We start from the raw sequence: 27,670 nt of genomic DNA, 5'->3' as shown, positions 1-27,670 counted from the left end.
AACCCCCCCTCTCTCTCTCCTCATCCCTTCCTCCCTCTCCTTGTCTCTCCCTCCTCCTCTCTCTCTCCCTGTCTCTCTCTGTCCCTCTCCTTTCCCCCCAGGGTGCTCATCAAATCAGGAGTCCATCATCAAAGCCCCACTTGGTGCACGCACGTCCTTCAGGGAAGCAGCTTTTGTGACCCCATAACACAAGGCTGATGAGCAAATGCTGGCTTTGCCAGTGATGCCCACCGCCCATGAGTGAATTGGCTTCAAAAACAGTGTTCCCACCCCTGTCTTTACAAAATTATTGGATTGAATAGGAGAACGTTGAGTGGCTGAGTGCTTTACCAGGTCCTTTTTTTTTCCCAGATTGGCAAACTGTAACTAGACTTGATAAAGAGTGGTGCTGGAAAAGCACAGCAGGTCAGGCAGCATCCGAGGAGCAGGAAAATCGACGTTTCGGGCAAAAGCCCTTAATCCGGAATGTACCTCTGGGAATGCCACAAACATTAGTACTGGGGCTTTGAATATTTGCAAAATGTGTCAATGCCGTGGTTTCAAGGGTAAAATATCCTGTAGTTAATTCTGGCAATGACACCAGGTAAGCGGGACAGAATGTTATTGAGGGAGAGAGTCTGCAAGGCGATATAGATAGGTCAGCTGAGTGGGCCAAAGAGCGTTTGAGTATTTTATCCTGTGTTTTTCTAAAACCTAAGTTTGCCGCTGGAAATCCATGAGCTATTGTAACTTTTCATTACAATCCTCAGGTCTACCTGGTGGAGAACTGTCTCCATTCCTCCGTGGTCGGTATTTGAGGTAGTCTCCATCTGCTTTTGAAATGGTCATTGGATAAACGTATGGATGATAATGGGATAGTGTAGGTTAGATGGGCTTCAAATTGGTTTCACAGGTCGGTGCAACATCCAGGGCCTGTACTGCGCTGTAATGTTCCATGTTCTATGCTTTTTGTGAAAATTCATTCAACTCATTCTTGCAGTGAGATTGTGAGGAAACATTGAACAAGCTGAGCCTGTGTCCATTGGGGTTTGGAAGGAGGAGAGGTGATCTTATTGAAACATACATAAGATCATAAGATGTTGAAACCAATTAGGCCATTCAGCCCATTGGGTTTGCTTCAACATTTGACCATGGCTGATATGCTTCTCAAAGGAGAAAGTGAGGACTGCAGATGCTGGAGATCAGAGCTGAAAATGTGTTGCTGGAAAAGCGCAGCAGGTCAGGCAGCATCCAAGGAGCAGGAGAATCGACGTTTCGGGCATGAGCCCTTCTTCAGGAATGAGGAAAGTGTGTCTAGCAGGCTAAGATAAATGGTAGGGAGGAGGGACTTGGGGGAGAGGCGTTGGAAATGCGATAGGTGGAAGGAGGTCAAGGTGAGGGTGATAGGCCGGAGTGGGGGTGGGCGCGGAGAGGTCAGGAAGAAGATTGCAGGTTAGGAAGGCGGTGCTGAGTTCGAGGGTTGGGGCTGAGACAAGATGGAGGCGAGGGGAAATGAGGAAACTGGAGAAATCAGAGTTCATCCCTTGTGATTGGAGGGTTCCTAGGCGGAAGATGAGGCGCTCTTCCTCCAGCCATTGTGTTGCTATGTTCTGGCGATGGAGGAGTCCAAGGACCTGCATGTCCTTGGTGGAGTGGGAGGGGGAGTTGAAGTGTTGAGCCACAGGGCGGTTGGGTTGGTTGGTCCGGGTGTCCCAGAGGTGTTCTCTGAAACGTTCCGCAAGTAGGGGGATATGCTTCTCAACCCAAATCTCTTGCTTTCCCCCTTCACCTTTGACCACTTTACTAACTAAAAGCCTGTCTCTCTCTGTCTTTAAAGGTGACATCCTGAAGAGACCCTATAGGGTGGATGCTGGGAGGATGGCTCCCCCTGTGGGTGAGACTGGAACTAGGGGGGGGTCATAGTTTAGAAAAATAAGTCTCAATCTTAATATGAAGATGAGGAGAAACGTTCCTCAGGGTTGATGGGTCTTTGGAATTCTCTGCCAGGAAATGGTGGTGGTAAGCTATGCCATTGAACTTATTCAAGGCTGAGGCAGAGTTTTGACAGACAGGTTATGAGGGCAGACAGGAATGCTTTGATTGAGTCACTGGACAAGGGCATTCGCTGGCTAAGCCAGCATTTGTTGCTCATCTGGCATTTTGCAGTGGGCCTGGAGTCACATGAAGGTCAGACCAGGTAAAGGTGCAAATTTCCTTCCCTAAAGGACATTAGTGAACCAGATGGGTTTTCCTGACAGTTGTCAATGGATTCAAAGTCATCGTTACTCTCATTTCCAGATTTGTATTGGATTTAAATTCCACCATCTGTAATGCCAGGCTTTGAAACCGGGCCCCGGAACATTATTTTGGTCTCCTGGTTAACAGTCCAGCGATAATATCATTAGGCCATCGCCTCTGCTGTTGTGACCATAGACAGATCAACCATTATTTTATTAAATGACAAACCATTTTGAGGGGCCTAATCTTGCTCTTATCGCCAATGTTCCTGTGTGCGTGCATATGTGCATGTCATGTGCATTTGTGTGTGTGTGTGAGTCTGAGAGAGTGAGACTATTGTGATTTATTTATTGCAATTCTTGTTCTTTTACCTTCCACTTTGACTCCCCTCTGTTTCTGCCTTGAATTCAAGATGGAGAGTGAAGTGGAAGGGGAGACCTCTCCATTGATAGAGCCAGTATTGGAACAAGGCCATACCGCAGAGGGATATCCCAGTCTGAGAGTGGAACAGGAGCTGGAGACCGAGGATTCAATTGATCTGTCTGAGGAGACTGGTAGCCCAGAGGATCCCGCAATGGAGGACGCAGAACAGGAGCTGAGCCCACTGGAGGAGAGTGACAGAAAGATGGAGGAGGTGGAGGACCACCATCCAATGGCAGAGGGAAGCTCTGGTCCTGCTGAACAATTTATCAGCATCAGATGCCAGGAGCTCCAGTCAGTGGAGGAGAGGCCTGGCCCAGTGCTGGGGAAAGTCACCTTCACAGAAAGGAGCAGCAGCTCAGCACTGGACCAACACAGCGGCACCCCAACCGGGCGAGGTGGGAGCCCGACCAGGCCTGGCAATACCCCAACCGGGCGAGGTGACAACTTCACAAAGAAGCACACCTACAAAGTCGATCCATTCCAGCAAGATTTCCGGTCTCTGCGATGGCTGAAGCATTTTGACAGGTCTCAGCTGAAGGCTCTTCAGAAGGCCCTGAAGCGGGAGTTTGCACTAATCCAGGGTCCTCCTGGGACAGGTAGGTGGCCAGGGATTTCTGTCTGCGCTGAGAGAATGTCATAAGGGAACTAGACACTGTCAATAATCCACAGGAGCTCAGGGAGGGCCTTGTAGTTTTATAATGTCAGCCCAGGGTGATGCAACAGTCTCCGTGACTGGAGACAGAGGTCAGGCCATATCAGAGAATCTGTTGGCCAGGAAGAATTGGGGAGGATCGATTGGCTGAGGAGATCATGGACGATCCATTGGCCTGGGAGGACCAATTGGCCATGGAGTCTTTATAGGCTAGCATTGGGTTTCAGTTTTCTGAGGGAGTGAATGTTGTGATAGATTACCGGCAGAATCAGGATGGGATGAGCAGATCTCCCATCATTCCACAGATGTATGTTGCAATATTGCAGCCAATTTGTAGGCAGAGAGTTCCCACGCTCAATACATAACAGGGTGACTGTTTTTAATGTTGCCTGAAGGATACTTGGGAAAAGCAGCTTAGATTATGCTGGTTAATTGATAATGCAGAGGCCTGGATTAATGAGTTCAAATCTTACCATAAGAGCCTGGGAATTAAAATTCAGTAAATCAAATAAACCAGGAATAATGAACAAGCAACCACTGGATTGCTCCAGAAATCCATGCCGAGAGTCTCTGCCATCATTACCTGGTCTGGTCTCTGTGTGACTCTAGATCCACAGTAATTAACTGCCCTGTGAAAGGACTAAGCAAGTTCCTCAGTTAATGAGGGAAACTGGGAAGGACTTAACAATGATTGACAGTGGCTGCAATTTTGTCAACTTTTAATTCCAGAATTTTGTTTTATTGTTTCGCCATCTGCCTTGGTGGGATTTGAACCCGTGTGCCCAGAATATTAGCAGGAGGTTCTAAATTATTAGCCTAATGACCATGCTATATTTCCACCTGCCCAGGGCAGCTCAGAATGGGCTCCCCGGTTGATCTGGGAGCTGGCTTTGGGGAGAGACTACCAGGACAGTACCTGACATCTGGATAGCTATTGGTCAGTCTAGACTCAAACTGAAACGTACCTTTGAATGAGAGGCTATTGGGGCCGTGTGTTTGTGTCTGTGTCCCTGTGAATTTTTGTCAGTCTGTGTGGTGTGTGTATGTCTGAGTCTGTGTTTGTCTGTGACTCTGACTTTGAATCTATGCCTGAGTTTTGTGTGTGTGAGAGAGAGAGAGAGACAGTGTGACTATCTGTCTGTAACGTGCGTGTGTGCGAGAGACTGTGTAACTCTCTCTCTGCCTCTGTGTGTGTATATATCTGTAACCTGTGGTGTGTATGCTGCTGCTAACACAGGGAAGACCTTCCTGGGGTTAAAGCTGGTGGAGTTGCTGCTGCATAATCGGAAGCTCTGGCAGAAGACAGTGGGGAGCCCAAGCCCCATTCTGATTGTCTGCAGCACCAAGCACATATTGGAGCAGTTCGTGGAAGGTGAGGTGATTGTTTACAAGGCAATGGTATCCCAGCAACAGTATTTAACATCATTTCTAAAATGAAAACAGTGTTGGGGGAGGTGAAAGTGAGGATGGTGTTGTTGGGAAGGAAATCTGATGTTTTTATCCAGTAAACGTGACTCCAATCCCACTCCCTTCCAGTTAGCTCCTAACTGTGTTGTGTATTAGCCCAGTGAGCTGCATTGTTCTCTCAAACTACACCGATCACTGAGAGCAGCTCCTTCTGTGACCATTTTGAGGGTAGCTAGAATCCAAAGACCTTCCACGGCAGAATGAGGCCATTCAATCCACCTTGCCCGTGCTGGCTCGGTTGGCAGGATGGCCGCTTTGCGCTGCAGAGTGATGCCAACAGCAGGGGTTCAATTCCCACTCTAGCTGAGGTTAACATGAAGGAGACTCGTCCTTAACCATCTCCCCTCACCTGAGGCATGGTCACCCTCAGGTTAAAGCAGAGACCACCAGATGTTCTGCTTCAAGCCCTGTGGTCTGGTCAGACTGTGGTGATGGGGCCAAACCCTGCTCATCTGAGGACGCTGCTTAGTAAGCTGCCCCATCTTTCTCTTTCGCTAGCGTGATGTCAGCGGGATGATTGCTTAGCTGTTGCACACTTTCTCATGTTCTAGTCTCAATCTGTATCTGTGCAACTCCTGTATGACAAACTAATTGGACAAGAGCAATTAAGGGTGATGAATAAATGCTGTCCCTTGTCCCGTGACTGAATAAAAGACATGTACTCCAATTTAAAAGAATTTTGGAGGGGATCCCATAGAAACCTATAAAGGTCTAACAGGACTGGACAGGGTAAACACAGGGACGATGTTCCTGACGAACAAGAAGGCCAGAACCAGGGGTCACACTGTTAAGGATTTGGATTAGGTCATTTAGGACTCCTATATGGAAAAGTTTCTTCACCCAGAGAGTGGGGAACCTGTGGAATTCTCTGCCACAGAAAGCGATTGAAGCCAAAACATTGAATGTTTTCAAGATGGAGTTAGATATGATTCTTAGGGCTAAAAGGATCAAAGGGTATGGGGAGAAAGTGGGAACAGGGGACTGAGTTGGATAACCATGACCACATTGAAAGGTGGAGCAGGCTAATGGGGCTGAATGGCCTGCTGTTGCTCCTAGATTTATGTTTAAAGGTAATACTCTCTTCCACCCTCCTCCAACAAGCAGGATACAAAAGTTTGGAAACACGTACCAACAGATTCAACAACAGTTTCTTCCCCACTGTTGGACCTTTGAACGGATCTCTCGTATATTTGAGCAGATCTTACTGTGCACCTTTTCTGTAGCTGCAACATTATATTCTGCATTCTGTTCTATTACCCTGATATACTTCTGTAAGGTATGATTTGCCCGGATAGCACACAAAACAATACTTTTCACTGTATGTCGATACATGTGACAATAACAAATCAAATCAAGTCAGTGGTTAGTAACTGAGAGACACTGATGTTTGCAGGGATGCTGGAGTTTAAATCCACAGGGATTGTGCGCATCGGAGGACTCTGCAAAAACAAGAAGCTTCAAATGTTTTCCCTGGAAGCCATTCGCAAGACCACACTACAAAAGATCCTGACTCCAACACAAAGGCGCAGATTCAAAGAGGTATATTTCATGAGTTCCACATTCATCATATAATACAAGTAGACAACTCTTTATCCAAAATCCCGAAATCCAAAAAGCTCAATCCTGAAGGGTTTTTGTGAAGTTTTTTTCTCATTAACGAGGTTGTTTGGCGTGTTAACCCCAGTCCACACTCACTCGATGCGTGTCACTCAGTTGCGACGTGTAGGGCCGTGGCCTAGCACTGACAGGCCTTCATTTTGCTTCAGGGCCCGTTACTCACAGTAAGTCTGTTCCTTGGAAAGATTTTTTTAAAAATTTCACCATCAAACTGCCACTTATTCTGAAACTCGAAAAATTCTGAATTCCGAAAACCAGCTGGTCCCGAACATTTCGGATAAAAGATTGTGTGCACCTGTAACCTGAATATTCGTGTTCACAAAACCGAGCAGAAAGCCTCATTGATATGATCGCATCAGATCTTATTGTCATATTTCTTACAAATCGTTCTGCAGTTTTAAACCTCAATTCTAAGTCTGTAAAAATGACTAACAATCTTCTTAGACTTCCGAATGGACCTCACAAATTTCAAATCTAATGCTGATCTTGTTTTTTTTCCTGCACCTCCTTTGCAACCATAACTTTATATTCCTCACGCTGTTCAATCACCCTGTGTCCTTTGTGTGGTATGATCTGCCTGTACTACATGCAAAACACAACTTTCCATTGTACCCAGGCACATGTGACAATAATAAATTGAATCAAATATAACAAGTCTGATCTCTCACATGACTTTTCTGCTACCCATGTTTTAAATGACATCAAGCTAATTTCATCTATCTCCTCCCCATCTCTGGACTGACAAGTTCTTGCTTTTTAAAATTCTCAGTTTTAACTATAACTCACTCTCTAGTCTTCTCCCTTTCATATCTCTGTAATCTCCTCCAGACCCACAACCCTCCAGGATCTCTGTGCCCCTCCTCATTCAAGCTCCTTGAGCATCCCAGAGTGTAATTGTGTTACTGTGTCCTGGGTGGTAAAGGAAGCAGCAACATGGAGAGTAGATGCATTGGTTATAATCTTCCTTTAGCTTCTGAAGGTTCCGAGTGGATAGAGTAATTGCAAATGTAACAGTTCACTCAAAGAAACCAAAGGGACCAAGAGCAGGAAATGAGAGGCCAGTTATCCTAACGTCTGTCACGGGGAAAGTATTGGAATCCATGATTAAGGAAGCTACAGCAGGACACTTTGAAAATCATAACAGTGTCAGGCAGAGCCAACATGGTTTTGTAAAAGGAAAATCGTGTTTAATTAATTCATTAGATTTTCTTTGTATAGAATCAAGGAATCCCTTCAGTATGGAAACAGGCCATTCAGCCCATCAAGTCCACACTGACCTTCTGAAGAACATCGCACCCAGACCCACCTTATCCCCGTGACCTTGCATGGGGCAATTTTTCTCAGATGCTGCCTGACCTGCTGTGCTTTTGCAGCACCATTCATATCCTCAGCCTTCATTTTCACCTGAGCAATTTCCCATAGCCAATCCACCTAGCCTGCACATCCTTGGACTGTGGGAGGAAACTCAGCTAGACACGGGGAGAATGTGCAAACTCCAAACAGACAATCGCCCGAGGCTGGAATCGAACCTGGGTCCCTGGCGCTGTGAGGCAGCAGTGCTAACCACTGAGTCACTGTGCCACCCATCCCACTTTGAGGAAATAATGTGCAAAGTTGGATGAAGGGGACCCTGTAGATGTGAAGTACTTGGATTTCCAAAAGCTTTTGGATAAAGGGTTCCATGGGCAAGGCATATCGACTCTTCCAGGGATAATTCCAAGAAAAGTCAGCAGCTGGAAGTTTAAGATGGAGTCCTGGTCTGAAATGAACAAAATACTAGCACTAGGAAAGCAGTTTGTACCCAACAGAACCCACACCCTTCCAGCTGCTAGGTGTGTCTGCTTCTCACTCAAACCTAGCGACAGGTCATTGACCGGATGAAACTGAAGCTAAAATGAAGATGACAGTGATCGAGTCCTGATGCGGATACGCTACTGGTTTGATTTGTGTCTCCCCATCTGTGGAAGAAATGGGAAGTTTTGGGCAAGTTATTGGGATAGTAGTTGGCGGGATAACACTGATAACCGCGTTATGAATACACTTTCTGCAAAAAAAACAAATCCTGGAGTGGCTCTGGAGGTCATGAGGCTGGTTTAGGGGCAAGGCAGTGATCTAGTCAGTCACAGCACCTTCTGCACGTTCTCAAAGAGAGTGCAGGCCAATCCCAGGAAGCCAACCCACATTTGGTTCCAATTAGTCATAGAGGTTTACAGCATGGAAACAGGCCCTTCGGCCCAGCGTGTCCATGCCGCCCAGTTTTCACAATTAAACCAGTCCTGTTTGTCTGTATTTGGTCCATATCCCTCCATACCTCCCCCATCCATGTACCTGTCTAAACATTTCTTAAATGACAAAATTGTACTCTTCTCCTCTATTACCTCTGGCAGTCTGTTCCAGACACTCACCACCCTCTGTGTGAAACAAGTTGTCCCTCTTGACACTTCTATATCTCTGCCTGCTACTTTAAACCTATGCCCTCTTGTTTTAGTTGCCCCTACCCTGGGGAAAAGCTGTCGGCTATCTACCTTATCTATGCCTCTCGTGATTTAAATAGACCTCTTTAAGGCCATCCCTCAGTCTTCTACGCTCCAGGGAAAAAAGTCCCAGCCTATCGAACCTCTCCTTGTAGCTCAAACATTTCAGTCCAGGTAACATCCACAGTATTGTCAATGTCTGCCAGCTGAGGCAAGATGTGGGTAATGGAAGGATGTCACATGGGAATTTGGTAGGATTGGGAGATTTGGTCCCATATTGGAGAACAAAGCATTTAGTGAGGATTTCAAGTGTTTATTATGGTTTTGGCCATGACACTTGCATATCAGAGTAAGGATATTGTGGGATCAAATTCCACTTCAGAAGCCTTGGGACATAATCTAGGGCTGACCCAACTGTGCAGTGCAACACCATTTGGATGAGATATTAATCTGAGGCTCCTCTCCTTTTTCAAATTGGATGTAGTGCTGTCACGTGATCAGTGTGAACTACTTTTAGATTAGATTCCCTACAGTGTGGAAACAGGCCCTTCGACCCAACAAGTCCACACCAACCCTCCGAAGAGCAACCCACCCAGACTCATTCCCCTACATTCACCCCTGACTAATGCACCTAACACTACGGGCAATTTAGCATGGCCAATTCACCTAACCTGTGGGAGGAAACCCAAGCAGACACGGGGAGAATGTGCAAACTCCACACAGACAGTCACCCGAGGCTGGAATCGAACCTGGGTCCCTGGTGCTGTGAGGCAGCAGTGTTAACTACTGAACCACTGTGCCACCTCAAACTTGTTTGGTGTAAATCTCCCAGCAGTCTCTCTGTGTGAGTGGGCAGGGGGCCAGTCTGCTTGTGACCCAGAGCAATCAGTGTCATGCGACACTGTGAATTTTACTGCTGTGATCGTTTCAGCTCAAAGAGAAAATTGAATCCATCAAGGAAGATATCTTCTGGGATCAGTGAGGGAAGGGGTGTCTGGGGTCAGTGAGAGGAGGGGTGTCTGGGGTCAGTGAGAGGAGGGGGTGTCTGGGGTTAGGGAGGAGAGGATTCCTGGGGTTGGTGAGGGAAGGGTGTGTGTCTGGGGTTATTGGGGGAGGGGGTTGCCTGGGGATAGTGGGGGAGGGAGTGGTACCTGAGGATGTGGGAAAGGGAGCTGTCCACATTAATAGTGAATGATGTAAGGTTTTTGCAACTTCATTGTTGTTCATCTCTCTCAGGCCCCACTGGAGGAGTTGTTCATCTTGAAGTGGTTGAATATTCCCCCTTGCCTCTGGTCAAAGAATGGGACTGAAAGGAGGATATATCACAGGGAGCGAGAGACAGAACCCATCAGATATTTCTGCCCCTGTCCGAAAGCGACATCACCTTCAACTGGCAAGTTGTAAATCCATGTCAGCGGGTGTCCGTGTCCGTATCTGTGGGTGTCTGTTTCCGTGGGTCTCCGTGTCCCTATCTGCGGATGTCCATTTCCACGTGCGTCCATTTCCATGGATGTCCGTGCCTGTGTCCATATCCATCCAGGCATTTGGCCGACCCTGGCTAGACCTATGTCTGATTGCAGTGCATCTTGTCGATAGTACACACTGCACTGGTGGTGGGAGGGAGTGGATGTTTGTGGATGTGGTGCCAATCAAGCGGATTGCTTTGACCTGGATGGTGTCGGGCTTCTTGAGTGTTATTGGGGCTGCATCCACCCAGGGGCAAGTGGGGAGTGTTCCATCACACTCCTGACTTGTGCCTTATAGATGGTGGACAGGCTTTAGGGAGTCAGGAGGTGAGTTACTCACCGCAGGATTCCCAGCCTCTGACCTGCTCTTGTAGTCTCTGTGTTTAGGTGGTGAGTTCAGTTGTGTTGTAGTCAATGGTAATCCCCAGGATGTTGATAGTGGGGTTTCAATGATGATGCCGTGTTTCCCTTATATCTTTACTCTGTCTTGCTCTTCAGAGTTTAACTCCAGAAATAGATTATTTGAGGAGGATGATGAGGAGATGGACTGGGATCTGGATGGGAGTGACCCCCCTGACCCACCGTGTAGCGCTGACCAGTGGGCAGGAGAGAAGTTTGCATACACTCCCGATGTTGACATAAGGTATTCGAGTTTCAATTACATAGTAGTACAATAGACAATGGACAGGCTCCAAACAGATCCTGTAACAGTAGTAGACTTGCCAACTTTAAGGTCATTTAAGTGGTCATTGCATAACCATATGGATGATATGTTGGACTGGGGTGGACAAAGTTAAATCACACAACACCAAGTTAGTCCAGTAGGTTTATTTGGAAGCACTCGCTTTCAGATAATGGAATCGTGTATGTTAGATGGCTTCAGATTGGTTCCACAGGTCGGCGCAACATCGAGGGCAGAAGGGCCTGTACTGCTCTGTAATGTTCTATGTTCTAACTCAGTACAGGGTGTCCATGAGGCACTGTGGGCAGACTCTAGAATCTCATGAAAAAACCGAAAGAACTGTGAATGCTGGAAATCAGAAACAAAACCAGAAGTTGCTGGAAAAGCTCAGCAGGTCCAGCAGCATCTGGGGAGAGAAATCAGAGTTAATGAGGAAGGGTCACTGAACCTGAAACATTAACTCTGCTTTCTCTCCACAGACCCTGCCAGACTTGCTGAGATTTTCCAGCAACTTCTGTTTTTGTGTCTATAACCTCATGGCCCAGCAAATTTTCCACTTTACCATCACCATCTCATCACCTCCAGTTCAGTGTTGTCGATATTTAACAAGTGAAGAGCAAGCGCTGTAAAACACTTTCATGTACACCATAAAACAAATGAACTTAGTAGGCCATTCAGCCCATCAGCTCTGCTCTGCCAATCAGTGTGATCATGGCTCATCTGATAATCCTGAACTTCACATTTCTATCTTTATCCCATAACCCTTGATTCCCTTATTGGTTAACAATCTCGGCCTTGAATACATTTAACACCTCAGCCTCGAGAGTCCTCTGCAGTAAAGACTTCCACAGATTCAGTACCTTCTGAGATGAACAAACTCTTCCTCATCTCTGTCTTCAGTGTGCAAACCCTTATTCTGCGATGATTCTCTCTGGTCCCTGACTCTCCCACAAAGGGAAACAACTTTCCCCCATCTACCCTGTCAGGTCCTTTATGTATGTTACGTTTCATTAAGGTCTCTCCATTCCTGGGGTCAGCCTGGTGAAACCTCTCTACATTGCCTCCAATATTTCTACTTCGATGTGGGGACCAGAATGGTTCACTATATCCTAGGAGTGCACTTGACACTAATACCTGCCTGTTTTTATAAAAGCATAGAGTTATGCAGCAGGGAAGCAGACCTTTCGGTCCAACTCATCCATGCTGACCAGATATCCTAAACTGATCTAGTCCCATTTGCCAGCACTTGGCCCATATCCCTCTAATCCTATTCATATATCCATTCAGATCAGATGCCTCTTAAATGTTGTTATTGTACCAGCCCCCATATCCCTCTAAACCCTTCCTATTCATATATCCATTCAGATGCCTCTTAAATGTTGTTATTGTACCAGCCTCCACCACTTCCACTGGCAACTTGTTTCCTACATGCACCACCCTCAATGTGAAAATGTTACCCCTTAGGTCCTTCTAAGGTTTTCCCCTCTCACCCTAAACCTATGCCCTCTAGTTCTGGACTCCCCCACCCCAGGGAAAAGACTTTGCCTATTTACCCTATCCATGCCCCTCATGATTTTATAAACCTCTATAAGGTCACCCCTCAGCCTCCGATGCTCCAGGGAAAACAGTCCCAGCCTATTTAGCCTCTCCCTAAAGCTGAAACCCTCCAGTCCTGTGAAAATCCTTGTAAATCGTTTCTGAACCTTTTCAGGTTTCACAGCATCTTTTCTATTGCTTTTATATGCTATTTCTTTTGAAATACAAGCTAAAATTCCATTGGCTTTGCTGTTACCCAATGAAGTTGGATGTTATTATTTTATGATTCATGCATAAGGATTTCCAAATCCCTCTGTTTTCATCACCTCCACCTTTAGCTTTCTCCATCTAAACAATATTCAGCTCCTCTATTCTTCCTGCCAAACATTTCCCCACATTATACTCCATGTGCCAAGACTTTGCTCATTTGTCTGTATCCTCAATAGATGCTTTGTGCCACCTTCCCACTTGCCTCCCACCTAATTTTGTATCATCTGAAAACTTGGTGATGGTACATTTAATTTCCTAATTAATATGTTGTAAATAATTATGGCTCCAGAACTCTTTGGGGGGGTCAGTGTGGAGTTGGGCTGAAGGGCCTATTTCCACACTGTAGGGAATCTATCTAAATCTATCTATCTAAATTAACATAATCCTTGTGACCCACCACTGGTTCCAGCTTACCATCCTGAAAATGTCCTCCTTATCCAAACTCTTTGTCTTCTGTTAGTTCCATGCTAATAGAACATAGGAGCAGGACTAGGCCATTCAGCCCATCGAACCTGCTCCACCATTCACTCTGATCTGTTTTAACTGCCAAAGTGGATAGCCTCCCATGAATTCTCGTTATACTGCATCTGCCATCCTACCTCCAACACATGGCTCTTATCTTATTAAGCTGCCCAGTGTGTGCTCCTTTATGCAACACCTTATGGATTCTAAATATATTAGATCTGCTTTATCTATCCTGTTTGTTACCTCCTCAAAGAACTGCAGTAAATGTGTCAGACATGATTTCCCCTTCATGAGACTGTGTTGACTCTCCTCATCGTGTTATGTATTTCTAAATGCTCTGCTATTCAATCCTTCTACAATAAACTCTTAATATTTTCCCAATGACGATGTTAAGCTAACTCGTCTATAGTTATATGAATACCTAATAAAACTACAGAGAAATCTGTGTGGGTTGGAGACTGTCTGAAAGGCCTATTGAATGTGGGTTGACTGAGGGTCAATGGAGTTGGTTACCAAATATAAACAGGCCCTTCAGCCCAACAAGTCCATATCGACCCTCCCACACCCTGTACTAGTCTTCACCAGTCACATTAGGAGAAAGTGAGGTCTGCAGATGCTGGAGATCAAAGTTGAAACTTTATTGCTGGAACAGCACAGCAGGTCAGGCAGCATCCAGGGAACAGGAGATTCGACGTTTCGGGCACAGGCCCTTCTTCAGGAATGAGCAGAGAGTGTTCAGCAGGAGAAGATAAAAGGTAGGGAGGAGGGACTTGGAGGAGGGGCGTTGGAAATGTGCTAGGTGGAAAGAGGTCAAGGTGAGGGTGATAGGTCAGAGTCGGGTGGAGGCGGAGAGGTCAAGAAGAAGACTGCAGGTCAGGAGGGCGGTGCCGGGCTGGAGGGATCCGGCTGAGACAAGGTGGGGGGAGGGGGGATGAAGAAACTGGTGAAGTCCAAGTTCATCCCCTGTGGTTGGAGGGTTCCCAGTCGGAAGATAAGACGCTCCTCCTCCGACCGTCGGGTTGTTGTGGTTTGGCGGTGGATGAGTCCAATGACCTGCATATCCTCGGTGGAGTGGGAGGGGGAGTTGGAATGCTGTGCCACAGGTTGGTTGGGTTGGTTCGTCCGGGTGGCCCAGAGGTGCTCTCTGAATCGCTCTGCAAGTAGGCGGCCTCCACTCCCGGCACCTTCCCTTGCACCCGCAGGAGGTGCAACACTTGCGCCCACACCTCCCCCCTCATTTCTCTCCAAGGCCCCAAGGGAAACTTCCATATCCGCCACAGATTCACCTGCACCTCCACCCACATTATCTACTGCATCCGCTGCAGCCGGTGTGGCCTCCTCTATATTGGGGGGACAGGCCGCCTACTTGCGGAGCGATTCAGAGAGCACCTCTGGGCCACCCGGCCGAACCAACCCAACCACCCTGTAGCACAGCATTTCATCTCCCCCTCCCACTCCACCGAGGATATGTAGGTCATTGGACTCATCCACCGCCAAACCACAACAATGCGACGGTCGGAGGAGGAGCGTCTTATCTTCCGACTGGGAACCCTCCAGCCGCAGGGGATGAACTTGGACTTCACCAGTTTCTTCATCCCCCCTCCCCCCACCTTGTCTCAGCCGGATCCTTCCAGCCCGGCGCCGCCTTCCTGACCTGCAGTCTTCTTCTTGACCTCTCCGCCTCCATCCTACTCCGACCTATCACCCTCACCTTGACCTCTTTCCACCTATCACATTTGCAACGCCTTTCCTCCAAGTCCCTCCTCCCTACCTTTTATCTTCTCCTGCTGAACACTCTCTGCTCATTCCTGAAGAAGGGCCTGTGCCCGAAACGTCGAATCTCCTGTTCCCTGGATGCTGCCTGACCTGCTGTGCTGTTCCAGCAATAAAGTTTCAACCAGTCACATCAGGCCTTGATTGACCCACATAGCCACACAGGCCCTGCCTAACAGCTTTGGGCCTCGACCAGCCCTGAACAAGAGCTAACAGCTCCCCTTGGCCATCGGTGGCATGGTAGCTCAGTGGTTAGCACTGCCAGGGACCTGCGCTGCTGGTCAAATCCCAAGGGAACTGGATGGGCCTGAGGAGGTTGTTCAAAGCCAGTGGCGGTCACTGGAGGCCTGTGTTGGTGTGCTCAAGGCCTAAACGACCCGATGAAATTCGGGGGGAGTTAGGCCGAAAGCCCAGGTGGGGTGTCAATCGAAGGCTGTGCTAGTTGGGGGACCGTGCCTAGAAATGGATAAACTGCTCCTCACTGTTTTGTTATTGTAGTGATCCAGATGCAAGAGCAATTCAGAAAAATTTGGGATATCAAAGCATCATGGAGGAGGAGGAAGTTTGGAACATCAAGGATGTCTGGGAGCTAGACCTTAATGATCGGTGGCGTTTATACAGGTAACTAGTGAGGCATGGCTCTGCTGCCTGGGAACATAACAGTGTGATTAAACAATAGAGAGAAACAAGACATCCATTTGCATCACTCATTTCATAACCTCGACGTGTCTCCACGGTCCTTGCAGCCAGTGAAGCCCTTCCTGTTGCTATGTAGGAAATGTTTAACCCTGAGACCCCAGGAGAGCTTTCCCAATCCAGTCCCCGAAACCATAAACTCTGTGCTCAGGAAGGATAAACTGGCTCCCCTTCTTATTCCCCCACCTCTGCAGTTGGTCACGATGAGGTGAATTTATGAAGGATTCCCTCCCTTTCTCCCTGACCCAAATTAACTTCTGCTTCAACAGGAACTGTCTTATTCGTTTGTGGGCTGTGGGCAGTGGCTGGACCCAGCATTTATTGCTCGTCCCTAGTTGCCCCTTGAGAGGGTGGGGGTGAGCTGCCTTCTTGATCCGCTGCAGTCCATGTGCTGTGGGTTGACCGACAATACACTTAGGGAGGGGAATTCCAGGATAGTGACCCAGCGACAGTGAAGGATGGCAATATATTTCCAAGTCAGGATGGTGACTAGTTTGGAGGGGAACTTGCAAGGGGTGGCGGTGTTCCCAAGTACCTGCTGCCCTAGTCCTTGCCCAAGTGGTTGTGGGTTTGGAAGGTACTGTCCGAGGGTCTTTGGCGAATTTCTGCAGTGCATTTTGTAGATGGTACACACTACTGCTGCTGGCATCGGTGGTGGAGGGAGTGGCTGTTTGTGGATGTGGTGCCAATCAAAGTGGCTGCTTTGTCCTGGATGGTGTTAAGCTTCTTGTGTTGTTGGAGCTGCACCCATCCTGGCAAGTGGGGAGTATTCCATCACACTCCGGACTTGCGCCTCCTGGATGATGGACAGGCTTCAATAGGAATCCATTTAACCTGGCTTCCTTGAATTAATGAGTGACTTTATTAATAATTAAGTGTGAGGAAAATATGTAAGGCACCACATATGCAAAGATTAGATATATAAGGGAATTCCAAAAGCATAAAAGGTTTAGGAACAAGGTAGGTGGATCAGTCTCTGAATTGTTTGTGGTGAGCAGATAGTTGAACATTGCAGTGGAGGTTACCATGAGTTTGAATAAATGGCTTCACAATCCTTGGTCTTGCAGGCTGGTTGAGAGTCTGTTTCTCTAGTTCCTTTTGACTGTGATTGAATTCCGATGTTCGGAATGTGAGAGTCCTTCTGTTGTCCTGTTTGCCTTTTATCTAGCTGCTACCTGACTTCTAGTACTCAGAGTGAGGAGTCTCCTTTACCTGCAATACAGAGGTGACGAGGGGATAGTTCTTTGTGACCTTCAGAACACGCCAACGCTTGAACTCGGGTTGGAGTGTGAGAGAATATTCAGTCCCACTAGTGTCGGACTGTCTTTTTAACCCCGTCCTTTTGTACTCTTCAAACAGAAGAACACAAAATGCGTCTGTGGTTTGGGACATCGTCTACACAGGGTGTCTCGCTGTTGAGCAGAACCTGTCAGCCCCTTATTGTCTTTGGGATCGTGAAAGATCTCAGAGCAGAATGCTTGAAGTTTCTTCAGGTGGTACATTCCATCAGGTCCACACCCAGACTGTGTAGGCTAGCCACAGAATTGACACCAGCAGTCCCCTCTGTAACAGTCTGCTTTTTAAAACCATATTTTGGAATTCCGGACTACACATGGCTATGGTATTTCTAGGTTTGGACCCTTCGTTGTAACAGAAGACTCTCCAACTCAGAAGGGTTCAGGAAGATTTCTCAAAAGAGCAGCTCACTTGTGTTGGTTGATGGGCTAAGGATGAGATAGATCCTGCCTGGTGTTCTGTCTTCCTTGCCAGGCAGTGCCAATCCATTGAGAGGATAAGTTGACTGGTTGCGCATCATCACATGCCCAAGCCACATCTACACCAGCTGCACTCCCTGTGGTCCTACCATTGGCCATCTGATCTGCCTGTCAGGTAACCGAGACTGTCACATCAAGCTAATTCATTTGCTGATTGGACAATTCTTAACAGTCAGGCAAACATCTACGCAGCTTCGATGTTTTGACAAGTACTGAACAAAAAGGTTCAAAGGAAACTTTTCTAGCAGCCAGCATTTTAGTTTGCCTGTCTCGCTCTCTCTGCCTGACCTTTCTCCTGCGTTTGGGCTCAGTCATGAACTGGAGCTATTCCATGAATTCCTGCAGAAATTTACCAAAGATCCTCACTCAGCACCTTCCAAACCCACAACCACTTCCATCTAGAAAGACAGGGCAGCAAATACATGGGAATACCACCACCTGCAAGTTACCCTCCAAGCCACTCGCCATCCTGACTTGGAAATATATCACCGCTCCTTCAGTGTCGCTGGGTCAGAATCCTGGAACTCCCTCCCTAAGGTATTGTGGGTCAACCTACAGCGCATGGACTGCAGCGGTTCAAGAGGCAGCTCACCCCCACCTTCTCAAGGGGCATCTAGGGATGGTCAATAAATGCTGGGTCCAGCTAGAAACACCCACATTCCACAAATGAGTAAATAAATAAAGTCTTCAGGACAACCCAACAATTTCTGACAGGGCCTCGTTTTAATATTGATCCTGAAAGATGCCATTACTTGATAGTGCAGCATTTGGGTAAGGGGACAGTGTAGAGGGAGCTTTATTCTGTCTCTAATCCCATGCTGTCCCTGTCCAAGGAGTTTTTGATGGTGGACAGTGTAGAGGGAGCTTTACTCTTTGGCTTAACCCCATTCTGTCCCTTTCCTGGGAATGCCTATCTTGGAAAGCGGGCCGTACCAGACCTTCTGTTGGGGAATGTCACTGAACAGGTGATTGAAGTTTCAGTGGGGGAGCATTTTAGGAACAGTGATCATAATTCCTTAAGTTTTAAGAAGGTTAAGGATAAGGCTAAGACTAGTCCTTGGGTGAAAGTACTAAATTAGGGGAAGGCTAATTCCAACCACATTAGGCCAGAACTGGAGAAATTAGATTGGGGTCGGCTGTTTGAGGGTAAATCCCCATCTGATACGTGAGAGTTTTTTAGAGGCCAGTTGATCAGAGTTCAGGACCAGCATGCTCCTGTTGGAGTTGGAAAAGAAAGAAAGTATTAGGAATCCTAGTGATGTTGAAAGTTTAGTCACAATAAAAGGAATTATTTGTAAGGTTTAGGAAACTGAAATCAGGCAAGGTCCTTGAGGAGTGTAAAGGAAGCAGCAAAGATTTTAAACAAGGAATTAGTTGGGCAAACAGGAGCCGTGAAATGTCCTTGGCAAGTAGGAGTGAGGAGAATCCCAAGGCATTTTATTGGTATATTATCAGCAAAAGGCAGTGAGGGAAAGGGTAGGTCCACACTGGGACAAAGGAGGGAATTTGGGTGGAGCCAGACGGAGTGAGTGAGGTCTTTAATGAGTACTTCACATTGGTATTCACCAAGGAGAGGGAGATGGTAAGGTTAGGGAGCGGTATGCTGATATTCCTGGGGCATGCCAACATTAAGAAGGAGAAGTATTCAGTGTCTTTAAAAGCATTAAGGTAGTTAAGTCTGAGGGGCTGATGGGATCTATCCCAGGGTACTGAGGGTGACAAGGGAGGAGATTGCTGAGGCCTTGATAGAGATCTTTGTATCCTCTTTAGCTACAGGCAAGGCCCCAGAAAACTGGAGAACAACCAATGTTGTCCCTTTGTTTGAAGGGCATCAGGGATAATCCAGGAAATTATAGGCCGGTGAGCCTTACATCTGAGGTAGGGAATTGATTGGAGACGATTCTCAGGGACAGGATTTACTAGAAGTTAGAGGCAGGTGAACCTTACGTCTGAGGTAGGGAGATTATTGGAGACGATTCTCAGGGGCAGGATTTACTCGCATTTGGAATAGAATGGACTTATTATGGACAGTCAGCATGACTTTGTACAGGGGAGGGGTTGTTTCACAAATTTCATGGGGTCTTTTGGTGAATGTGATTGAGGGTAGGGCAGTGGGTGTTGTCTACATGGACTTTACTAAAGCATTTGACAAGGTCGCTCATGGTAGGTTGGTCCAGAGGATTAAATCACATGGGATCCTCGGTGATTGGGAAGTTGGAAACAAAATTAGGTTGGTCATAGAAGACAGAGGGTAATGGTGGAAGAGCATCTGTCTGATTGGAAATCGGAGATCAGTAAATTTGCGGATAACACAAAAATTGGAGGCGTCGTGGATAGTGAGACAGGTTGTCAGAGGATACAGTAGGAAATAGATCAGTGTGATACAAGTGTGAGGTGATGCATTTTGGGAGGTCACAGGCAAAAGGTAAGTATATGGTAAATGGCAGGATCCTGAGGAGCATTGACACAGAGGGGTCTAGGGGTGCAAGGCCATAGCTCCCTGAAAGTGGTAACACAACAGGATAAAGTGGGAAAGGCAGCGTAAGGCATGTTCCATCAGTCAGGGCATTGAGGATAAAGGTTGGCGAATTATGCCGCAGCTGTATCAAACTTAAGTTAGGCCACAGTGGAATGTTGTGCACGATTCTTGAGGTCACACTATCGGAAGGACGTGGAGGCTTTGGAGAGGGAGCAAAAGGAAGTTTACCAGGATGTTGCCGAGACTGGAGTGTATTAGCTGTAAGGAGAGGTTGGACAAAGCTGGATTGTTTTCTCTAGAGTGTCAGAGGCTGAGGGGTGACCTGATAGAAGTGTTTAAAATTATGAGAGGCATTGATAGGGTGGATATTGGGAGTTTTTTTCCCAGGGTGGTAATGTCAGAATCTAGGAGGCATAGGTTTAAGGTCACAGGGGGAATGTTTAAAGGAGATGTGCGAGACATGTTTTATACCGAGAGTGTTCGGTGCCTGGAATGTGGCAGGGACGATGGTAGAAACTGATTTTAATTGCAACAATTAAGAGGCATTTAGACAGAGACATGACCAGGCAGGACATCGAGGGATATGGACCATGTGCTGGCAGATGGGATTAGTTTGAGAATGGGATCATAGTTGACACCGACATGGTGTGCCAGAGGGCTTGTTCCTGTGCTGTACTACTCTAGATTAGATTACTTACAGTGTGGAAACAGGCCCTTCGGCCCAACAAGTCCACACCGCCCCGCCGAAGCGCAACCCACCCATACTCCTACATCTACCCCGTCACCTAACACTATGGGCAATTTAGCATGGCCAATTCACCTGACCTGCACATCTTTGTGACTGTGGGAGGAAACCCACGCAGACACGGGGAGAATGTGCAAACTCCACACAGTCAGTCGCCTGAGGTGGGAATTGAACCCGGGTCTCTGGCGCTGTGAAGCAGCAGTGCTAACCACTGTGCCACCGTGCCGCCCACACTCTATGTTGTGTAACCCCTGTCCTGGGATTGTTTGATACATTTTTGTCCCCCACCAACAGCAGTGAGCAATATGATAGTCCTGTCAGTGAAAGATGATAATGAAAGAGTCCGGGTTGAGAGTGGAGCTGTGTTTTTGTAGGAAATGGAGAATGGCCTACCAGGAGAAGCTCCAAGCCTCCATCAATAAACACGTCAACTTGTACGAAGAGAAGACACAGGAACTGTCTGAGCTGATGGTGGAGGAGGATGCAATGCTGCTGAAAACTGCTGACGTGATTTCCATGACAACCACAGGTACCCATTTAACATTGAGTTACGTTTTGGGAAAGATCAACATCCAAGAGATAATCCGGATCATCTGCGGTCCAGTGACAAGAAATGATTGCGCTTCCATCAAACTGTTCCACACTGTCGGGAGGTTTAAAACAGTGTTAAACAGTGGTTCAGCAGCCAATCTGCACACAACACGCTCCCACCACCAGATAACAAACTTGGTTTGTTTTGGTGATGGTCACACATGCCAATTAGGAACTTATGATATTTCACCCTCATGTGAGGGGGCAAAGACAGCTTGTTTGTATTCTAAAACAGCATCTCTGACTGACAGTGCGGCGTTCCCTCAGCGATGACCCTCTGACAGTGCGGTGCTCCCTCAGCGATGACCCTCTGACAGTGCGGCGCTCCCTCAGCGATGACCCTCTGACAGTGCGGCGCTCCCTCAGCGCTGACCCTCCGACAGTGCGGCGCTCCCTCAGCGCTGACCCTCCGACAGTGCGGCGCTCCCTCAGCGATGACCCTCTGACAGTGCGGCGCTCCCTCAGCGCTGACCCTCCGACAGTGCGGCGCTCCCTCAGCGCTGACCCTCCGACAGTGCGGCGCTCCCTCAGCGCTGAACCTCCGACAGTGCAGCGCTCCCTCAGCGCTGACCCTCCGACAGTGCGGCGCTCCCTCAGCGCTGACCCTCCGACAGTGCGGCGCTCCCACTCTTCTGATCCTCTGACAGTGCGGCATTCGCTCAGCACTGACCCTCTGACAGTGCGGGGCGCTCCCTCAGCACTGACCCTCTGACAGTGCGGGGCGCTCCCTCAGCACTGACCCTCCGACAGTGCGGCGCTCCCACTCTTCTGATCCTCTGACAGTGCGGCATTCGCTCAGCACTGACCCTCTGACAGTGCGGGGCGCTCCCTCAGCACTGACCCTCCGACAGTGCGGCGCTCCCACTCTTCTGATCCACTGACAGTGCGGGGCGCTCCCTCAGCACTGACTCTCCGACAGTGCGGTGCTCCCTCTGTGCTGACCCTCCGACAGTTCAGTGCTCCCTCAGCACTGATCCTCCGACAGTGCGGCGTTCCCTCTGTGCTGACCCTCTGACAGTGGGGCGCTCCCTCAGCACTGACCTTCTGACAGTGGGGCGCTCCCTCAGCACTGACCTTCTGACAGTGGGGCACTCCCTCAGCACTGACCTTCCGACAGTATGGCGCTCCCTCAGAACTGACCCTCCGACGTTGCGGCATTCCCTCTCTGCTGACCCTCCGACAGTGCGGCGCTCCCTCAGCACTGACCTTCCGACAATGTGGCGCTCCCTCAGAACTGATCCTGACAGTGTGGTTCTCCCTCAGCACTGACCCTCCGACAGTGTGGCGCTCCCTCAGTACTGACCCTTCGACAGTGCCCACTCCCTCAGCACNNNTCTGACAGTGCGGCACTCCCTCAGCACTGACCTTCCAACAGTATGGCGCTCCCTCAGCACTGACACTCTGACAGTGCGGCACTCCCTCAGCACTGACCTTCCAACAGTATGGCGCTCCCTCAGAACTGACCCTCCGACGTTGCGGCATTCCCTCTGTGCTGACCCTCCGACAGTGCGGCGCTCCCTCAGCGCTGACCTTCCGACAATGTGGCGCTCCCTCAGAACTGATCCTGACAGTGTGGTTCTCCCTCAGCACTGACCATCTGACAGTGCGGCTCTCCCTCAGTGCTGACCCTCAGTGCGACACTCCCTCAGCGCTGACCCTCCGACAGTGCGGCACTCCCTCAGTGCTGACCCTTTGACAGTGCAGCACTGACCCTCAGTGCGACATTCCCTCAGTGCTGACCCTCTGACAGTGCGGCGCGCTCTCAGTGTTTGAATCACTCTGGGACTGAAAGGCTGGGGGAATGTTAAGTAGAGTCAGTTGTATCATTCAGTTAACATGGGCTCCTACCAACATGCCGGTGAGGCCTTCTGCTCTCAGAACAACATTGGCTTCGAGCTAAGCAACCCCTCTAGTTGCTTGAAATTTTCATCCTTACTTTCAAATCCCTGTGTAGCATTGCCGCTCCTGATCTCCGTGATCTCCACCAGTCCAAACAACCTCTCGATATATCTGTGCTGTTCTAATTCCCGTCTCTCTTGAGCATCCTCATTTTAATTGTTTCTCCATCTGTGGCTGCGCCTTCAGTTGCGTGGGCCCCAAATTCTGAAACTCTTGCCCTATACCAAGCTCTACCTCACTGTCCTCCTTTTAAGATGCTTCTTGGATCAAGGTTTTGGTCACCTCTCCTTATAACCCTTTATCTTATTGTCGCATTTTATTTTGTGGTGCTCCTGTGACACATCTAGAACATAGAACATTACAGCACAGTACAGGCCCTTCGGCCCTCAATGTTGCGCCAGCCTGTCATACTAATCTGAAGCTCATCCCACCTACACTTTTCCATGTACGTCCATATGCTTGTCCAATGACGACTTAAAGTTGGCGAATCTACTACCGTTGCAGGCAAAACATTCCATACCCTTACTACTGTCTGAGTAAAGAAACTACCTCTGACATCTGTCCTATATCTATCACCCCTCAATTTAAAGCTATGCCCCCTCGTGCTCACTGTCCTCATACTTGGAAAAAGGCTCTCCCTGTCCACCCTATCTAACCCTCTGATTATCTTGTATGTCTCTATTAAGTCACCTTTCAACCACCTTCTCTCTAATGAAAACAGCCTCCAGTCCCTCAGCCTTTCCATGTAAGACCTTCCCTCCATACCAGGCAACATCCTAGGAAATCTCCTCTGCACCCTTTCCAAAGCTAACATCCTTCTTATAATGTGGGGACCAGAACTGTACACAATACTCCAAGTACAAATCTACATCTAAATGGGATGTGGGCATTGCTGAGTGGCCAATGTTTATTCCCACCCCTAGTTGCCCTTGCAATGTGGTGGTGAGCTGAAAATGTGTTGCTGGAATTCTCCTGTTCCTTGGATGCTGCCTGACCTGCTGCGCTTTTCCAGCAACACATTTTCAGCTCTGATCTCCAGCATCTGCAGACCTCACTTTCTCCTCAATGTGGCGGTGAGCTGCCTTCCTGAACCACTGCAGTCCATGTGGTATCAGGACCCCCACATGGTGCTGGTTAGGGAGGGACCCAGCAGCACTGTATGTTACCGAACAGTCAATTTGGAAATGTATCACTGTTCCTTCGAGAAAATGTGGCAAAAACTTGGGCCGGTGGTTTGGGGAAGAGAAACGACAGTTAACGTTTTGAGTCCAGAACGACTCTTCTTTGGAACTACTCTGTGGGAGCTTGCTGGAACGGAGTGACCTGCCAGATCATTGTGGATGGCCAATTTACAGTTAACCGCAATGAGTTATAATATATTAAAGGTGCTACACCAATGAAGGTTGTTGTTCCCTCCTGGCCTGTGTGTGTGCCCAGGGCCTTACATTGTGTTTTCCCTGATTTGCAGGAGCTGCCAAGTACCGGGCCCTGCTGCAGAAGGTTGAACCCCGGATTGTCCTGGTTGAAGGCGCGGCTGAGGTGTTGGAGGCTCATGTGGTGACCGCGCTGACTCCATCTTGTCAACACCTCATCATGATCGGTGATTACAAGCAGGTAAAGGCCATTGTCCTGTCTCATTGGAATCCAGTGAGTTTTGCTTGCACCCTCATTGGGATCTAGTGTTTGCTGGGATCAAAACACATTTTTCTCAGTGGGACCCAGTGACATATTCCTGACACTGTCATTGGGATGTAGTGGGAAATTCCTTATGCTCTTGTTGGGATCCAGTGGGGCATTCCTTACACTCTCGCTGGGATCCTTCCTCTGTCCGAGAGAAGGGAGGTCACAATTTACATCAGTGTTCTGTGGGAAGCTGAGAAAAGGGTCATGTTGTGGAAGCTTTTCATTGTGTACTCCTCAGGACTCTGTGCAAGAAATACCAACATAAAGGGGAAACAACATTGAGACAGTATGAAAGGACGTGCTGATTCTGATCGGTAGTGATGTTTCCATGGAGTGAGCACAAGTTAATGATGATTGATTTGTTAACTGCCAGGCTGTGTTTAAATTTAAACCAGGCAGATTAACTCTGATGGGTCAAGACATTGCTCTGAGAAATTATCCAGCGAATTACTGTCTTCTATTATCTCCTATGACACTATATTCACGGAAAGAAAATTCCTGAATGAACCGTTGTCCATGGGAAAGGCTCTGGGTGCAGGTGGACGAACTCTCTGTCACAGAGATCAGTAGATTCTTGTGAATAATGTGATATTGAAGGATACAGGGAGAAGAGAAGCAAATGGGATTAAGATCAGCCATGTTCCCACTAGCAGCCTCATAGGCCGGCTTATTCCTCATTGTCTTGTGCTTCCCACCATCATTGTAAAATGAAAAGATATTTGGAATTTAATGTCAGATGAACTTTATTCAAGGAACATCTTAACCTGTGGCTTTGTCATGCTGCGAGGGCCATGTGACAATGCATCACTTCCTTTGGTATCTCACACAGTTGGGCGTAACCCTTTGCGTAACATTACACAGGGATATGTGCATGGTGCAGAAGGAGGCCATTCAGCCCATTATTGCTGTGCCAGCTCTCAGAAGGGGCAACCATCCTGGTAAACCTCTTTTGCACCCTCTCCAAAACCTTCACATCTTCCTGTAGTTTGGGGAGCAGAACCGCATACAATACTCCAAATGTGGCCTATTAAAAGTTTTACACAGCTGCAACACGACTTGCCAACCTTTATACCCACAGCCCCGACCGATGAAGGCAAACGTGCCGTACAGCTTATTTACCACCTTTATCCACTGGTTTTTCAATTTTCAGGGAGTTATGGACTTGCATCCTAAGATCCCTCTGTATATCAATACTCCTGCAATTTACTGTATGTTGGCCTTCATAGTGAGAGGATTTGAGTACAGGAACAAGGACGTCTTGCTGCAATGATCCAGGGTATTGGTGAGGCCACCCCGTGCAGTTTTGTTCTCCTCTAAGGGAGGATGCTCTTGCTGTAGAGGGAGTCTGGTGAAAGTTTGCCAGGTTGACTCCTGCAATGGCAGGGCTGACATATGAGGGGAGGTAGAGTCGGTTGGAGTTTAGAGGAATGGGGGTGGGGTGGGGGATTCCCATAGAAACCTATAAAATTCTAACAGGATACGACAGGTTAGGCGCAGGAAGGGATGTTCCGGATGATGGAGTCCATAATCAGAGGTCATTGTTTATGGATAAGGGGTAAACCAATTAGAACTGAGCTGAGGAGAAATGTCTGCACCCGGACAGCCTGTGGAATTCTCTGGCACAGGAAGTGGTTGAGGCCAGAATGTTCAGGGAGGAGATAGATATAGCTCTTGTGACTGAGGGGATCGTGGGATATGGCGGAGGGGAGGGCAGGAGTCAGATGTGGAGCTGCGTGGTCATTTTGAATTGTGGAGCAGGCTTGAGGGGCTGAATGGCCTCCTCCTGCTCCTACCTTTTATGTTTCAGTGGGTTCCAGAGGGGCCATCCACACTCCATGGGGTTCCCTCGGACAACGCCTGCTGCTTGTGCATATGGCTGAACACTGACCAGGACAGGAAATGTCACCTTTCCTTTTTAACTGTTTCAGCTTCCCTCAGGGTCTACCTAAAGGACATGGCTGCAGCAGCTCAATATGGCTCACCCCCACCTACTCAAGGGGCAACTGGGGATGGGAAATAAATGCTGGGCCCAGCCAGTCACCCCCATGTCCCAGGAGTGAATGAATATAAAACACTTGTGGTGTTGCTGGCTAGATCAGCGGGCATTGCCTGTCCCTAGTTGCCCTTGAGAAGGTGGGAGTGAGCTGTCTCCGTGACCTACTATAGTAATTGCAGCAATTTCCATGCAGTTAAGTGGGACAGGAATGAGAAGGGGAGATGGTGCTGTAGTGTCAATGTTTCTGGGACTAGTAATCCACAGACTAATGCTCTGAAAGTGGCTAGATTCAAAGAATGAATGAGTGCAGTTTATAACTCTGCAATTGAAAGCTAGTCTTTGTATTGGTGATCGTGAAACGATCGTTGGCTGTTGAATCTCTCTGATGAGCAGAGGCCCCTTTGCACAGGGCTCCCTCCACATCACACTCTCCCCTGTTATTCTATCTCTTACAGCTTAGGCCGAAGTTAACAGATCACACTGTGGCCTCTCAGTACCATCTGGACGTGTCACTGTTTGAGCGAATGATCAAAAACAAGATTCCGTACGTGAGGCTGAGTCAGCAGGTACGAGGGCAAGACTCCCGGATCGTCAGGAGCTGAGCTCTGCTCGCATGTCATAGAGTCATAGAGTCAAAGAGATGTACAGCATGGGAACAGACCCTTCGGTCCAACCTGTCCATGCCGACCAGATATCCCAACACAATCTAGTCCCACCTGCCAGCACCCGGCCCATATCCCTCCAAACCCTTCCTATTCATATAA

General features: G+C 48.2%; 1 protein-coding gene across 1 annotated transcript in view; it reads left to right on the top strand.

Moving 5' to 3' along the window:
• The window catches only part of LOC122550345 (NFX1-type zinc finger-containing protein 1-like), a 57,031-nt gene that overhangs the window by 24,196 nt on the left and 5,165 nt on the right, over positions 1-27,670 (top strand). Inside the window, exons 3-12 of the mRNA XM_043691073.1 lie at positions 2,630-3,236; positions 4,530-4,664; positions 6,153-6,298; positions 9,782-9,828; positions 10,053-10,243; positions 10,815-10,959; positions 15,541-15,663; positions 21,112-21,266; positions 24,696-24,841; positions 27,362-27,472. Of these exons, the coding sequence (XP_043547008.1) occupies positions 2,630-3,236; positions 4,530-4,664; positions 6,153-6,298; positions 9,782-9,828; positions 10,053-10,243; positions 10,815-10,959; positions 15,541-15,663; positions 21,112-21,266; positions 24,696-24,841; positions 27,362-27,472 (1,806 nt within the window). The remainder of the gene's footprint in view (positions 1-2,629; positions 3,237-4,529; positions 4,665-6,152; positions 6,299-9,781; positions 9,829-10,052; positions 10,244-10,814; positions 10,960-15,540; positions 15,664-21,111; positions 21,267-24,695; positions 24,842-27,361; positions 27,473-27,670) is intronic.

This window comes from Chiloscyllium plagiosum, chromosome 5 (genome assembly GCF_004010195.1).
Source record: "Chiloscyllium plagiosum isolate BGI_BamShark_2017 chromosome 5, ASM401019v2, whole genome shotgun sequence".
Lineage (NCBI taxonomy): Eukaryota > Metazoa > Chordata > Chondrichthyes > Orectolobiformes > Hemiscylliidae > Chiloscyllium > Chiloscyllium plagiosum.
This window is presented reverse-complemented; position numbering and strand designations above follow the sequence as displayed.